The sequence below is a fragment of the Fistularia commersonii genome, chromosome 31, assembly GCF_037954325.1.
Source record: "Fistularia commersonii isolate RoL2024-O1a breed Wild chromosome 31, RoL_Fcom_v1.0, whole genome shotgun sequence".
In the NCBI taxonomy this organism is placed as follows: Eukaryota; Metazoa; Chordata; class Actinopteri; order Syngnathiformes; family Fistulariidae; genus Fistularia; species Fistularia commersonii.
This window is the reverse complement of record NC_141314.1, coordinates 3,584,159-3,599,898: the sequence shown is the minus strand read 5'-3', so window position 1 is coordinate 3,599,898 and position 15,740 is coordinate 3,584,159. Positions and strand designations below refer to the sequence as shown.

Below are 15,740 nucleotides of genomic sequence, written 5' to 3'. Positions count from 1 at the left end.
ATTAGTATAAAAGATAGGTTCATAAATGGATATTATTAGATTCAACTTTATTGTCATTACACATGTAAAGATACAGAGTAACGAAATGCAGTTATTATGTAGTGCTGTGTAATGACAATAATTGTGTAATGTGCATTACTCTAAATGCATGATGTTACTTATTTTAACTAATGTTAAGATGTTATTTTAACTAATGTTAAGATAAGTAACACCATCACTAACGTTGGGTATATTTTACCCAATACAATAGCCTTGATAAAATACAGATTTCATCAATTTATAGATGGGCCGATGGTAGGAGGGAAACAAACATACAATTAATAACATCAGTTACACCAAGGAACCATAAAACTCAGACAATGGCAACACAATGAAAATCACATGACAAGAATTGTGAAAATCACCCGACGTTAGTGTTCTAGGGTTAAAACACGCAAACGTTTTGTACCATGCGGTTGTTTGCTATCTTAGAAAAAAAGTGAATGAAAACTACAAATTGGCCGCGGTCCGGTGCGCAGACTCAGATCACAAGTTGACCCGGAGAAGCTTGGCGGCCATTTTGCTCGGAAGGGGGCCTCGGCCGCCTCGAACACGTGAGAAGCGCGGCGCGGCGCGGAGCGGAGCGGAGCGGTGCCTGAGGAGACCGGAGCAGACCCGGACCTTTGACTCCGACATTACCATTATTCATGTGTGACCCGACAGAGGGATAGGAAGTCAGCACAATGCCCACCATCTCCCTGCCGCCGAAAGAGAACGCTCTCTTCAAGAGAATATTGGTAGGTTAAATGGCCCGGCACAACGTTAGCCCATTAGCGAATGCTAGTTTACCAAGTAGCCGTTAGTTGTAGCAGTCAGAGCAAGTAGCTCGAAGAGTTGCTGGTGTATTTTAACAAAACCTCCAGGGGCACCTCATTTACAGCGTCTCTCTTCTAAACAAGTCATTTTTGAAATGTCCGAAAGGTAACACTGTATTAGCTTTGTGTAACAATATTGTAGCAATGCACCGGCCTCGTAAAATAAGAGGTATATAAAACAGCAAAGCTTGTAGACATATGACAACCATAAGATAAGTTACTCGGACAGCCGTGCTAGCCTCTGAGGATGCTTGCAACTAGGAAAAATATTTATTTCCTTATTTTGCTTTTTTGGCGCTGTGCACGAATTCAACACTAAACCCCAAGCATGGAAGTGGTAGTATTAAAAGTAAATAAATCATACACACACACACAACATAGTCTAGCTATAAGTCTTCAATGAGTGTCAAAGATACACCGGCAGACTTTTTTTTTTGCTATCAAACAACAAACGCTTGCTTAGCAATCCTACTCAGCCAGTCTTGTGTATCCCGTGATACAAGTATTACTGCAAAATATAGTAGTTTTGCTTCCCTCCTTGTTATTGGGAACGGCAGTGGACACAGTGCAGTGGGAGTTGGCAGGATTTCCACTGAGCCAGCCGCATCCATCTGGCTCCCTGTGTCACTGCATCTCGTCAGATTGTCTCCTCTGTGTTGCCTTGTTTCCCTGCAATGGGGAAGGTATCCTGCCAGGAACACCTTATTTGCAGGCAATGCCCTGTCCTGTCCAGGCTTGGGGATTCTCTCTGCTCACCGCCAGCATGCTGGGCGGGGATAATCTTTTTTTAACATTACCCATGCCACCCTGGAGGCAGACTCCAGATTCTTATCCGGTCAACCTTGTCGCTTCATTGCAGAGGTGTTACGAGCACAAGCAGTACAGAAACGGACTCAAGTTCTGTAAGCAGATCCTTGGAAACCCAAAGTTCGCAGAGCATGGAGGTAAGCAGCCCATCTTGACCTTTGACCCCCCATTTGCTTTTGAGAAACTATTTAAGACATTTGCTTTGCAGCCAGGATGATCAGAAGTATGCCTGTGTTTGTTGACATACTCTGTTCAGTAGCGATGGCATGCTGTCATTTTCTGTGAGTGTCATTTAGACACTAGTTAACTAATTATGCATGTCTTATCCAATAAAAGCCTGTGAAGAAACTGAAATTTATTAGAGGAGCAACACAAAATCTGACCATCTAATCCAAATATTCTCAGTAGATTTCTGAATGTTGGTTCATTAACACTCAGAAATTGGACCCTTAACACTAAGAGAAGGGGTTTGTTCTCTATTTTCATCAACTTTAACATTAATATTTTTCACATTTTATCAAATGTGTTTCCCCTCTTGTATTATTGACAAGACGTTTAGCCACAAATGACCAAATGTTGCCAGGTGTATTTTTAGACAAGTCAGACACCACCACATACTGCTAAAGGAACATTATTTATTTGTTTGTTTGAGAAAAACACAAGTCTCCCCTGCAAATGAATGTTTTGTAGCATACACTCTTGAATACAGAATCTGGAAGTCATCAATACAGTTTGAACTCTAGACTTAGACAGAATCTATTTGGCATCTAGATTGATATCAAAATGAAGTTTTGTTGCAATGGCACAGAGCACAGCAGGAATGTTGAAAGAAACAAAAGATACAGAAATAGAATGATACATATATCTATCCATGACAGATTTCATGAAACCTTATGGGGACCGTCTAGATGCCATCATGGATTATGATGCGTGCTTTAGCACTGTGCCGTGAGACAGTATGTCAGAATTCAAACATGACCGTGTGGGTCTTAAGCCGAAGATATAATTCTAACTTCAGGACACGAGTGAGTTTCCCAGCTTTGCTTGACTGTCTTGTTGACACCCTGGCTTACTAATCAGCATCAGAAGGGAGTTTTCTGTCTTTTTCAAAAACACTTTAGTTGATCAAAATCTTAAAGGAGAAACGCTAATAACCAAAGAGCTGCCAATGGGTTTTGTGTGCATGATGCAAAAACATACCCTCTGAAGATCTTCTTTGCTTTCGTCTTTTTCTTCCGTAAATACCTCATGAGTGTGACAAACTTTGAGCCCTCTGTCATCTGTCACACCGAATTATTAAAAGTTTAATTTTAGTGGTCGATGTCGCCGTGCATATCTTAAACTGAGCTTTGCACTGAGATGAAATGCATGAGTTTTGCTCTCTTTTCCAAAAAGGGGAGGATCTTCATCATTGATAATTTAAGATTAAATAAAATGAGACCTGCAATCAACTGACTTATTTCTTACTTTATGCATAGGCTCGGAGGGGAAATAAATGCTGCATACACTTTGCATAAATGCAAACACAAAATGATATATATATTTTTTAAATTACAACAGCTGTGGAGGGTACGAAGAAATTCTAGTGCACCCTTTGTGGCAGAAAAGTACATTATTACATAGTCATTCAATGATATACTATGCCATTGAAGTAATACGGCTATACCATCCTCAAACACATGCAATTCTACACAGTTTTTCTTCACAAAGTCAGGACTAATCAATACATATAATATAAGATGATACTTTATTGATCCCCATAGGGGAAATTCGGGTGTTGTAGCAGCACAGGGAAGAGAACAGGTAACAAAAGACAGACAATAACAATAAATATTAATAGAGACATTATAAAGGACAGAGGCGGCAACAGTAGAGGGATAAAAATAACTAATATAAAATATACCATGCTTTTTAATATATAACAAACTTAATTTACCTTATGTTTCGATATTTATGGATCACGGGATAAAGATATTAAGTTTTTCATAAATGAACCTAAGCGTAATATGTAATTTAGCCCCTGGGCGGCCATGATTGTAGTCCAGTGATAGGGGAGAATTGATGACCCCACTCAGTTTTGCTCTCAACTGCTCTGTCCCACAGAGACGCTCGCCATGAAAGGTTTAACCCTCAACTGTCTCGGCAAGAAGGAAGAGGCTTACGAGCTGGTGAGACGGGGCCTTCGCAACGACCTCAAGAGCCACGTCTGTATCCTTCTGCTGGTTTTGTCTTCACTCATACCTTGAGCTGCAGGCTCATTGTGCATTTATGATATATGCACAGTATAGAATATAATGCCATTTGTTCTCTCTCTCTGGAACTTATTTATGAAAAATGTCCACTCGTAAAAAAAAAAAAAGGCGACATTTCCTGAACCCATTCGTCCTAACAGGCTGGCATGTGTATGGCCTGCTGCAGCGCTCTGACAAAAAGTACGACGAGGCCATCAAATGTTACCGCAACGCCCTGAAGTGGGATAAGGACAATCTGCAGATCTTGCGAGACCTGTCCCTTCTTCAGATCCAGATGAGGGACCTGGAAGGCTACAGGGTGAGGACCAGCAGAGCGGTTACATGCAATGTTCTATAATTAATGGTTTGCAGGGACAATAACTACTGCTTTTTTTTTTTTTTTAATTTTTTTGTGCAGGAGACTCGGTACCAACTGCTTCAGCTACGGCCAGCCCAGCGGGCCTCATGGATTGGCTATGCCGTAGCATACCACCTTCTGGAAGACTTTGAGATGGCCGCCAAGATTGTCGAGGAATTCCGAAAAACACAACAGGTACGCCGCCCCACATTCGTCCCACTGTAACCGTAAACAAGTCTCACAAAAGGCAAAACTCCCAGAGGATTCGTACCTGTTGACATAATGAACTTCTCTTCAGGTTGATTTGTTTTGCTCCTGGATATTTTTGTCCAAGTGGTTGTTAAAGAATATCAGGGCTGCAGCCAATGACTGCTTCAACAATTTGCAGAATTTTCAAACTATTCACAACAAAGTTTGTGAAACAAATAATAAATCAATTTAATTCCCCTCAAAAAGAAAAGTGCATTTTGTGCACAACACCTACCGTACCTTAGAAAGTTTGTTTGAAATGACTGAATTCTCAGGAGTTGCAATAGGAAACAAAATCAGCACGGTTGGTTTTGAAGCATGTTGTATTTGCCAGCTACTGACTGTATGGCTTAAAAAGTATACTGGAATCGCACCAAAATTTAACTAATTCTGAATTTCTACTTAATATCTGCATACTTGTATTGAATATTACCAGAGGGAAACAACACAAGTCAAATACTGTGCTGAAAATTCATCTCCCATCCCATATGTCAGTGAGGTCAGTCGTCGTAATCCTTGTCTTCTGCGTGTGTCCAGACGTCTCCAGACAAGGTGGACTATGAGTACAGCGAACTGCTGCTGTATCAGAACCAGGTCCTGAGGGAGGCTGGCCTGCACAAGGAGGCCCTCGATCATCTCAACAGCTACGAGAAGCAGATCTGTGACAAACTGGCCGTGGAGGAGACCAGAGGTGGGTGATGTGAGGGGGCGGCGTGGAGCAAGAGGTATAGCAATTGTCTTTGGAACCGATCATTCCTGGTTTGATTCCCCGCTCCTCCTAGCGTGTCGAAGTGTTGTTGAGCCCCTAATTGCTCGGGTGGTGGTGGCTCGTGCAATGCTGGACGGCAGCCTACTGCTCGTGGTTCACACGCGATGGGTTAATTGCAGAGAACGAATTTCCCCACAACGGATTAATAAAGGATAAATAATGATGATAATAATAATAATAACAATGATAATGTTCTCATTCAAATGCATTTCAGTGGAGATTCTCGATAAATAAAATGGCGATAATACAAAATCTCCTTTTCCCACTCGAGGTCCTTACAATTGACTCAATTGGTCAATTCTATCTATGTTCCCAGGAGAAATCCTGCTCAATCTGGAGAGGCCCGAAGAAGCTTCAGAGGTCTACCTCAGACTCCAGCAGAGGAATCCAGAGAACTGGGCTTATTACCAGGGCCTTGAAAAGGCCTTGAAAGCAGGTAACGTCTCACCTCTGTGTGGTCAGAGTCATGCGGTAATGTTGTTGCATACCTTGTCGGAGGTTGGTGGGAAAACGCAGGGGGGTGGCAGGGGTTCCAGCAGGATTAGTGACGGCAAGCCTGTGACAGTGTCTGGTCCATTGGTCTATTTAGCTGTCGCTTCAAAACTCAGTAGCCAATCAGCACAAAGCTTCCGAGGGCCTGCCCATGGTCAGCATTGAGAACGAAAAGGGAGTGTCAGGAGTGTAAATGTGAAAGAGGCAGAGCTAGTGAAATTCTGATCTTTTGCAAACAAAAAGTGCATTTTCGAACATACAAAATATAAACATTTTGAAGGATTAAATTGTTATTTTGTTTACAGTTTGTGTATTTCAAATTTCGTGGTTCCATTTTTGCTCGCTCTATTCAAAAAGTGTTGCTTGCCTCATGAAAAGTGTCATTAGATACTGAAACAAAAATGTCTTCTTCTCTTGTTTATGGACCATTGGTAATCGGGCCAGAAGATGAATAGCCTCTTGCAAATTGTCACGACCACCTATATGGTTCAAATGGTTCGGCCCGTTTGACAAAGTCCAAAGCAACTGAGAGTAAACCAAAGGAAAGTCCCGCAATGTATAACATGACTTTGAGCTGTGAAAGTGGCCTAAGCCTTGTGCAACCGACTGGATTGTCCAGTCCGCCTCAGGGAATGTCACAGGAACTTAACTTGCATCCTCGTGTCTCATTTTGAAGAATATTCCTGTTAGGAGTGACACATTCTTGTATAAACAAAAGTGCTTTTATATTTAAATACACCATTGTTTGATTAATAGTGCAACATCCCATGACCGGCAAGCTAAAATAACTAACGTTAGTGAAGAGATGCCTGTACAGGAACAAAAGTACTGCAAACATAAGTAGAGAATAGAGAAGACAATGGCCTCTTGCCCAAGAAATCAACAAAGCGGAATTATTGGCATACTTGACCCTTAAAAATAAGATAAAATAGCATATTGTGGTGTGAGAAGGGATTGCAGAGACGAATGCGAGTTCCAACTTTATTCCTCAAACACCAACACAAAACTGACTGTGGACTTCCGTGGACCACACTGTCCCTGACCTAAACCACACCCCTAGCCCTGAGTCGTGTGGGGTCAGAGGTCGCGCCCCTGAGTGTCTGCCACAAATGTATCTACCACAAAAGTATTTACCACATCATCCGCAAAAAGCAGAGACTCGATCCTGTGGCCGCCAGACCAGATCCCCTTGACGCCCTGGCTGCACCAAGAAATTCTGTCCATAAAAGTTCTGAACAGAATTGCAGACAAAGGGCAGCCCTGGCGAAGTCCAACTCACCGGAAACGGGTCCGACTAACACCCAAGCTCCGGGACCAAACAGCCCGAATGATGCGGTTGAGTACCTTATACTCCTGGAGCGCCCCCGACAGGCTTTCCCGTGCCTTCTCCAGATCAACACAAACACAGATTGGTTGGGCAAACTCCCATGTGCCCTCGAGGACCCTGCTGAGGATATAGAGCTAGTCCACTGTTCCACGACCAGGACGAAAACCACACTGCTCCTCCTGGATCCGAGGTTCAACGACCCAGCGGAGCCTCTTCTCCCGCACCGGTGAATAGACATTACCAGAGAGGCTAAAGACTGTGATGCTGCTATAGTTGGAGCACACTCTCCGATCCCCGTTTTTGAAAGTGGGATCACCACCCCGGTCTGCCAGTCCAGCAGCACTGTCCCCAACATCCATGCAATACCTGGACAGAGCCCCCAGAAGACCTCCCATGAAAAACAGCATAATTGAACCCAGTTTCCCCCTGCCCCGACGCGGGTCACCTGGTCCGGAGCCAGGCCTGGGGGCAGGGCTCAATGGCGAGCACCTGGTGGCCGGGCCTGCATCCATGGGTCTGGGCTGGGCCCAGCCTGAAGGAATGACATGGGTCCCACTTTCCCTGGGCTCAGAACCCACAGGAAGGGCCAAGGGTGCAGTGTGAGCTGCATTGGTGGCCGGAGCAGGGGACCTTGGCGGTCTGACCCTCAGCTGCAGGAGCTGGCCCTTGGGACATGGAATGTCACCTCCGGAATTGCACTTTTCAGGAAACGAAGTGCCTGTTCTGGAAAAGCAGATGAGCCTCAATGCGGAATTGAACCCTGTATTTTTCTTAGCGTCAATGCTCAAGATTTGAGGCAGGAATAGGACATGGCTGTGTAGTTGTCTTGTTAGGTAACTACTAGCGTAGCGCCCTGCATCATCACCGTCTTCATAACAACAGTTGTACGTCCATCTTTCATCACATTCATTCGCCGAACTTTTTCTTTGTCAATATCAGTGACACAGTGTCACTCCGACGAAAGAGCCTGTCCCTTCCTTCGGAAGATGAAATTAATATTAGAATATCAATCATTCATTCAAAGTGACAGGGCGCCACTGCAGAGTGAAGGCTGAAGGCTAAATAGTTTGCCAGAGATGACATTAACAGACTTCATCTCCTTCCAATGTTTGCACGTTCAGACAGTCACAAGGAGCGCCTGAAGATTTATGAGGACGCCTGGGTGAAGTTTCCAAAAGGCCTGATTCCCCGCCGGCTGCCTCTCAATTTCCTCACAGGTACACACAACGCCCGGACAAGTCTGATCTTTTACCTGTTGATCAGATTATTTCACATACAGCTGAACATGGCCTCGGCATAGTGTGTTTTTGCCGTAAAAATCTTACCTTAATGTGTCCTGGAACGCTGTGTTTTTGCTATCCAGGCGAGAGGTTCCATGATTGTCTGGACAGCTACCTCAGGATGAACTTCAGCAAAGGCTGCCCACCTGTCTTCACCACACTGAAAACTCTCTACGCCGACAAAGACAAAGTACGATGCGCTTTGGGTTGCACGCATTTACAAAATGATGTTCTCGCCCGTGCCTCCCCGATATAACGCACAATTGCCTCTCACCTCCCACAGGTTTCAATCATCGAAGATGTAGTTCTTGGCTATGAAACATCTTTAAAAAGATGTAGAATGTTTTGTGAAAAAGGTAGGTTATTGTTTTTTTTTCATCCCTTGGTTTGACATTTTAAGTGGATGCAAATAGATTAGCAAAGCAGGTTTCCACCCCCATGACCGATGGCCATTGTTTGCCACAAGATATGATTCTAATTATGATGGTTACTCAGATTGACAATGACTGTGTTAAACTCTTCGGGGAATTCAGGGAGCTCTTGAAGTAGCTGCTACAATTCATTTGTGTGGTTCATTTCATCTGTATTTATTTCTAAATTGGATTTTGTTCTTAAAAACCAATGCTTTCTTTGTTCGCCTTCAGTCACCCTGAGCCAACACAGCCTGAGGCGATGTTGCTGCTCTCACTTTGATGCAAAAATGATAATTACTCAAGAATAAGATTAAGGCAGAGAAATATTAACAACTTAGCTGTCAGCATGCACTGGAAAAAGTATTTCTTATCTTTCTCAGTAAAAATGCTAAGGTCTATCAAAGTCTTGTACTAAACAGTTGCACACAGCAGACTCACTGAAGAGCACTTTCAGATACAATCTGTGTCACAATGTTTTATTTTGGTCCACATTTTGTGAGTCGCTTTGGATAAAAGCGTCTGCTAAATGACTGTAATGTAATGTAATGTCCATCTCGATGCTTGTTTGAGTTGAATTTGTCCAAATGTCTTGTCCAACTCTGTGTCTGTTTGCCTAGATGATGGGAAAGAGGAGCCGCCCACCACCCTCTTGTGGGTGCAGTATTTTCTGGCTCAGCACTTTGACTTCATTGGGCAGCCCTGTGTTGCACTGGAGTACATCAACGCCGCGATCGATAGCACGCCCACGCTCATCGAGCTTTTCCTCATCAAGGCTAAGATCTACAAGGTTGTAGTGGAGAAATAAAGCAAGCATATTTCACTCATGTCTGGTTCGAGGCGCTCACCTGCTCCTCCCTCCCAACAGCATGCAGGTAACGTGAAGGAGGCGGCCCGCTGGATGGACGAAGCTCAGGCCCTGGACACTGCTGACCGCTTCATCAACTCCAAGTGCGCCAAGTACATGTTGAAGGCAGGCCTCATCAAAGAGGCTGAGGAGATGTGCTCCAAGTTCACGCGGGTAAAGATGCCATTACTAACACCTTAGTACCTTAGTACCACCACCTGCAGGGAGAGATGTCAGGGTCAGGTGCAATGTATTTCGGTCAGGTGACAAAAGTGGGGTACCTTCACGTGGAAGCCTTTGGGACGGTAAACTGGCTCTAGGGTCATGAAATACCACCTCTCTGTTGCTCAGAACGGATTAACGTTTCAGTTCAATTTCATGGGAAATTTAAATTGATAGGCGAACAATTGAATTCCAAGCTTTGTCATGGAATTAATTAAACTAGTAAGTCAAGGTATTTCTGTAGGTGGACTCTTCTCTCCACACCAGATCTAAGGAATGAAATTCTGAAGGGGGGGTTACTCTTTCCTGGAGTTGCCCAGGGTGGCTACGGGGATTCTCACAAATTCCCCATGTGAATGCTGGTTTGTTGGAGTTTTCAGTTCAGTGTTTTGCTCCACAACCGTTAACGTTTGGTTCCAAGACAACCACGCTTACCTGAGCTCACCACCGCCTCGCACCCCTTCTTCTCCACACTGTCGCTCTGGTCTTTTGACCCTAAGAATGTCCACTCCCTGTAACTGTACTTGGGTCAAAACACAGACTTTGTCTCACGGTGGCTAACCTTCATTTTCTGTCCTTTAAAGAGAGACATATACCTCCGTCTCTCTTTAATTCTCTCCCTTCATGCTCCCTCTGCAGGTCACAGTGTCCTCAGCAAATGTAGTTCATGGAGATGCCTGTCTAACCTCATCACCTCTGTGGGGTTATTCTGCATCACTTCATCTTATATCATTGAGCTACACTTTAAATTTTCTAGCTTTTGACACTCATTTCACCTCCAGATGAACTCCTCCTCCATTTCTCTTCCTGTCATTACCAAGATTGAACAACTGAAATCCTGCTCCCAAGGCTCTCACCTATCTAAAAATCCCTCAATATCTCTTCAATATTTTGATGAATTACAACTTTCTTAATGTACGCATTTTGATGGTGGCATGTGTGTGGTTTCAGGAGGGCACGTCGGCCGTGGAGAACCTGAACGAGATGCAATGCATGTGGTTCCAGACGGAGTGCGCCTTGGCCCACCAGGCCATGAACAAGTTTGGAGAGGCCCTGAAAAAGTGCCACGAGATCGAGAGGGTACGTGTGAAACACGGGGGTCATCTTAGTCCAATCAGATATGAGTTCATTTGTAATAAATCCCAACTGAGTGTCTTACAAATGGTCACCCTGTGTAAATAGGAAGTTTTAATTTTTTTTTTTGTAATCGTGAACCCAGCGGAACACACAAAATCTGACTGAACCCCGCTTCCTTCTCCTTTGTCAGCATTTTGTGGAGATCACTGATGACCAGTTTGACTTTCACACCTACTGCATGAGGAAGATGACGCTGCGCTCCTATGTGGACCTGCTGAAGTTGGAGGACGTGCTACGGCAGCACCCGTTCTACTTCAAGGCAGCGCGCACCGCCATCGAGATCTACCTGGCACTCCACGACAAGCCCTTAACCGACGACAACAAGGAGAGCGAGGCGGACACCGGTCAGACTCCTTGCGTGTGTGTGTTTGTCTAAAAAGAATTATGCAAGAAAGTGTTTCCTGTTTATGCAACAGGTTGGAACAAGTTGATCCCATCCAGGCTGACGATGCGCTCGTACAAAATGTAATAACAGTTCAATCGTGCACTGTGCAGGCACCCTGCCAGAAGCAGCTTCCCCTGGCTGGTGTCAGCCAAGTAGTGGTTTCAAGCAAAGACCATAAATATCCATAAATATTACCCTCTATTTGTTTATCAAGTTGGATATATCTTGACAATGTTATAATTGTTTAGCTATTCGTGTTATAGCTATCATACAGTAATGTCGTATCATAAATACAATAGGAGTGGACACTGGTGATGCTTTGTGCTTATCCAAATTATTCATAATTCATCCATTATCTATACTGCTAACCCTGCAGTCAGGGTCTTTGTGGTGCTGTAGCCTAGCCTAGCCCAGCTGTCATTGCGTGAGGGCTGGGGACCTTGACGGCCGACGTCCAGTAGTTCCTTGCAGAGCATCAATGTACTCTCGTTCACAACAGAGAACCTATCGGGCAAAGAACTGAAGAAGCTACGCAACAAGCAGCGGCGCGCACAGAAGAAGGCGCAACTGGCAGAGAAGAAGATCAGCGCGGAGAAAGAGAAGCAGCTCAAAAACCAGAAGAAGAAGAAGGAGGACGACGACGAGGAGATCGGCGGCCCCAAAGAGGAGCTAATACCTGAAAAACTGGCCAAGGTGGACGTCCGATTTACTGGCTCTCCGAACACAACCGTGTGGGAGGAGGTGTGTGCCTTTCAGTTCGTGAAGGTTCAAAATATGACATGGTTCACTTCCTTTGCCAGCCAGAGAATCCCCTGGAGGAGGCAGTGAAGTTCTTGACACCTCTAAAATACCTGTTGCGGAATAAAATAGACACTCACCTCCTAGCTTTCGAGATCTACTTCAGGAAAGGTGAGATGGCCGCCGCACTTGCGCGGTTCCTTCACCTCATCACGTATGTACAGATGATCGCTCCTCTCACCTCTCCACCAAATATGACTCCATATTTGTTTATTTTCTTCTATGGATTCCTCCAGAGAAGTACCTGCTGATGCTCCAGTCAATAAAAGGGGCGCTAAAACTAGAACCTTCAAACCCGTGGCTACACCAATGTCTGGTGCGATTCTTCAAAGGAGGTTAGCCGGAGAACTTGATGTACATTCAATAATTTTGACCACTTTAAAAGTTGAGTATGAGTGTTTTTGTGCATGTTTTTTTGTCTGCAGTGGGTGAGGTTGTAGACATGCCTGACGTGGTGAGAAAGGTGCTGAAGCAGGAGATTGCGCGACTGTTTGGGGAGAGCAACCCGGAGAGCTTCAACAAGAACTTCCTGAGCCAGCACTCCAACTCTATTCCTCATCGACTGGCTGGTGGGCAATGACACACACACACACACACACACACACACACACACACAAACGCTGTGGCGGTATTCTTCTTGTAACTTCCATCTCATGGTTCATATGGTCAGTTATGAGAATACACACCAGTCAAGGTAAATGACGGCTTCCCGGCAGTTACAGCACAAAGTCGTCATTAACCCTTTGCATAAACCTAAAGAATTTCGTGGACTTAAAATTCAAGAACTATTCTAAACTATTCTTTCTCACGTTTGTCCAGCTGCTAAGATGATGGTCTACCTGGAGCCCTCTTCTGACAAAATGGCCTGCGAGATTGCCATGGCCCTGGACGATTCGCTCACTGGCAGGAGCATCCAGGTCTGTATCCTCCACATCCCGTGTTTGCCGCCTCTTGTCAGAAGATGCGGGAAGCTGAGATGTGTATGTGTGTGTTGTAGATTTGCACTGAGGTTCTGAAGGCTCTGAGGGACGCCGCGCTGGGCGAGGGCCAGGAGAAGGCAGCTGAGACGTACCGCGCTGCCTGCAACAAGCTGTACCCCTACAGCCTGGCTTTCTTGCCTTCCGGCCACCAAGACAAGAGCGCCAACATAAGTGCCAACGGAGACCTATCAGTGGGACAGCATGAGGACATAGGGAATGAAATGTGAGCTCAGCGAGGAGAGAGGAGGACAAGAAAGTGCGAACACGCTGCAAGAGGCCTCAGTCCTCAACCCATTTCCCCAGGCTCCACCCACCCACCCACAGCTGAGGGGCTACCGCCGCCGTGATTCGCCACCGCATTGCACTGATCCAGATTGACCGAGCACCGCAGAAGACAAAGAGAATACTGGTATATATAGGAAGATGATGCCCGTTGAACTTTTTTTAAAACGATAAAAAAAGACCCTGTCCACAGTCATGAGTAAAAAGAAAAAAAAAAAAAGACGTCGTGGGGTGACATCAGGATAATGGGTATCGTGGACTGGCCTGCGAAAGCAGCATCCGTTCACACGAGTCTTGTTTTCTATGATGTCTGTGTTTTCACGCCATGTCCTTCCCGCAGGTGCATTTGCCTCACATTTTTTTCAAAGTAATTTATATATTACAAACTGGCAAAATTAATAAAACAGATTTTAAGAAACAAACCAACAGTAGAACTGCCAACAGTGTCTGTGATATTCAGGATGTCACTTGGGGCGGGGAAGGGGGTCAGTCACTGATTTCCACCTGTGATTCCCTTCTGTGCCACTGAAAGGCACTGCTACCAAGTTTAAACCAGAAGGGGGGGGGGGCTGAAGTTGTCCTCAAGGCAGCTTCTGGTGCATCCTCACATCCCTGCAGGGGCACCACCATCCACCTGCAACCTTTCCCACACCAGAAGTTGTGAATAAAACCTTTTTCATGCAAACGTTTTACATAATTGTACATGTAAATTTCAGCTTTGCGGAAATAAAACTTTGGTCAGTGTGGCTAAGACATGAGTTTCACTGACAAATATCCCACCAAGAATTGTGCTTGAAGAAATATGAAGTGCATCCCAAGATATAAAACGTTAAGTACCTTTTGAGGGTCTCTTTTTCTAACTCCTTATCTGTGACATCAGGGCCTGGGTAAAGTTTTAAAATGAGACCGTGCCTCGATTTCATGGCAACAAGTTCACAGAAACACCAGAATCTTAAGCAGTCTGAGGGAAACGCATTTTAATATTTTAATTTGAAAAGTGAACCCCCATTCATCTACCCGTCTTCCATCGAGGTGGAGAAATCAAGTCTCCAATGTAAGACATGATCCTGCAGTGGACATAAGGCGCTGAACTCAGGATCTCTTACCAATATAAATGGGGACATAGAAACATAATACCTGGAAATAAAAAAAAATGTAAGATTTATCATGACCATGTGGACAAGTCAGGGCCTCTTCCCTGCACAAATGGATAACTGTCCAAGACGTATAATAACATATTAATTATCCTGTACTTTGATTTTCAGTAGCTTGGCTCTCCAGCACTGTTTTTACAGGCCGCTTTCGACATCTCTGCAAGATCTTTGAAATTTGAAAACAACTCCTGTAGTGTCCTCATTTAAAATCCCATTTCGGTCATTTTGGGAGTGCTTAACATAGAGCTGGGCCCCTGGAAAACCTACTAGAAAATCCCAACAGTTATATGGGTTACTTTAAGTCATGGGAATTTTTGCTCTGTGATTTTTTTTTTTTTTGTTGCTTAAATTGATTCATTACAAAAAAAAATAATGAGTGTAAAATAGATTACTAATGTACAAAACATTTATCATGTCAAATGTTTATTATTGATATGGCTTATTATACTCAGCATGGAACAGAGAGCGATGAAAAAATACATTTTAAAAATGCATAAGTAAATATTTCTCTTTCTGCTTCTGAACATCAGCATCTTCATCCCCTGCTATCCAGCACTAAATATTCATGGTCATATGTACAGCCTGGAAATTTGTGACATTTTTATTTTGCTGTCCAGACATGTAGACAAAAAACAAAAGTAATACATAATAAGCACATTATTGCGATGAAATGTAAGCAGTGAAAAAAAGAAAAAAAGTGCAAATTGTCAGATGCAGACACGTCTAAGTTAAACATACAACTGAGGACTCTGCATTCTTTCTTTCTACCTGCACACACTGTTTCTACTGTTTACTTCTCTTTGCATTGTTTACATTTCTCTGCACTGTTTACATCTTGGCTGCAACAATGTGCTTATTATTTATAGCTGTGGACAGCAAAATAAGAATTTCATTGCATAGGAAAACGTGTTTCCCGACCGCCCATGCCACATTAAGACACTTGGATTATGAATCTAAGTCTTGAATCTCAAATATTGAAGTGCAGCACCGGCCGTGCTGTACATAAAGTGCAGTGCAGAGAAGTGAACAATCGGGTGCATCGAATTGTCTCACCGAAGTCTTCCGCACGGTTTTCCATCGCTGTGGCTATTGCGGGACTCGGTTTGGTTAAAAATAACGAGTTGAATGGTATAGTTTCGGCTAATTCTGGTAGCGATC

General features: G+C 44.1%; 1 protein-coding gene across 1 annotated transcript; it reads left to right on the top strand.

Annotated features, from left to right (window-relative positions):
* The first annotated feature begins 580 nt into the window (after nt 1-580).
* Nucleotides 581-14,179, top strand: LOC147215593 (N-alpha-acetyltransferase 15, NatA auxiliary subunit-like). Its single transcript, XM_086178894.1, has 20 exons — nt 581-776; nt 1,714-1,798; nt 3,765-3,869; nt 4,054-4,211; nt 4,311-4,445; nt 5,037-5,190; nt 5,585-5,704; nt 8,209-8,304; nt 8,451-8,557; nt 8,651-8,723; nt 9,398-9,567; nt 9,646-9,798; nt 10,798-10,926; nt 11,114-11,327; nt 11,868-12,061; nt 12,169-12,277; nt 12,403-12,501; nt 12,592-12,735; nt 12,986-13,083; nt 13,164-14,179. Exons 1-20 carry the CDS (start codon nt 723-725, stop codon nt 13,371-13,373), a joined length of 2,607 nt encoding a protein of 868 aa, XP_086035020.1. The 5' UTR covers nt 581-722; the 3' UTR covers nt 13,374-14,179.
* Nucleotides 14,180-15,740: the final 1,561 nt, after the last annotated feature.

Excerpts from the sequence above, each read along its gene's own strand:
- LOC147215593 (XM_086178894.1), top strand. The coding sequence starts at position 723 with ATGCCCACCATCTCCCTGCCGCCGAAAGAGAACGCTCTCTTCAAGAGA. Across the intron at positions 4,212-4,310 it reads GGGACCTGGAAGGCTACAGG|GAGACTCGGTACCAACTGCT; the intron begins GTGAGGACCAGC and ends TTTTTTGTGCAG. Across the intron at positions 9,568-9,645 it reads TCAAGGCTAAGATCTACAAG|CATGCAGGTAACGTGAAGGA; the intron begins GTTGTAGTGGAG and ends CCCTCCCAACAG.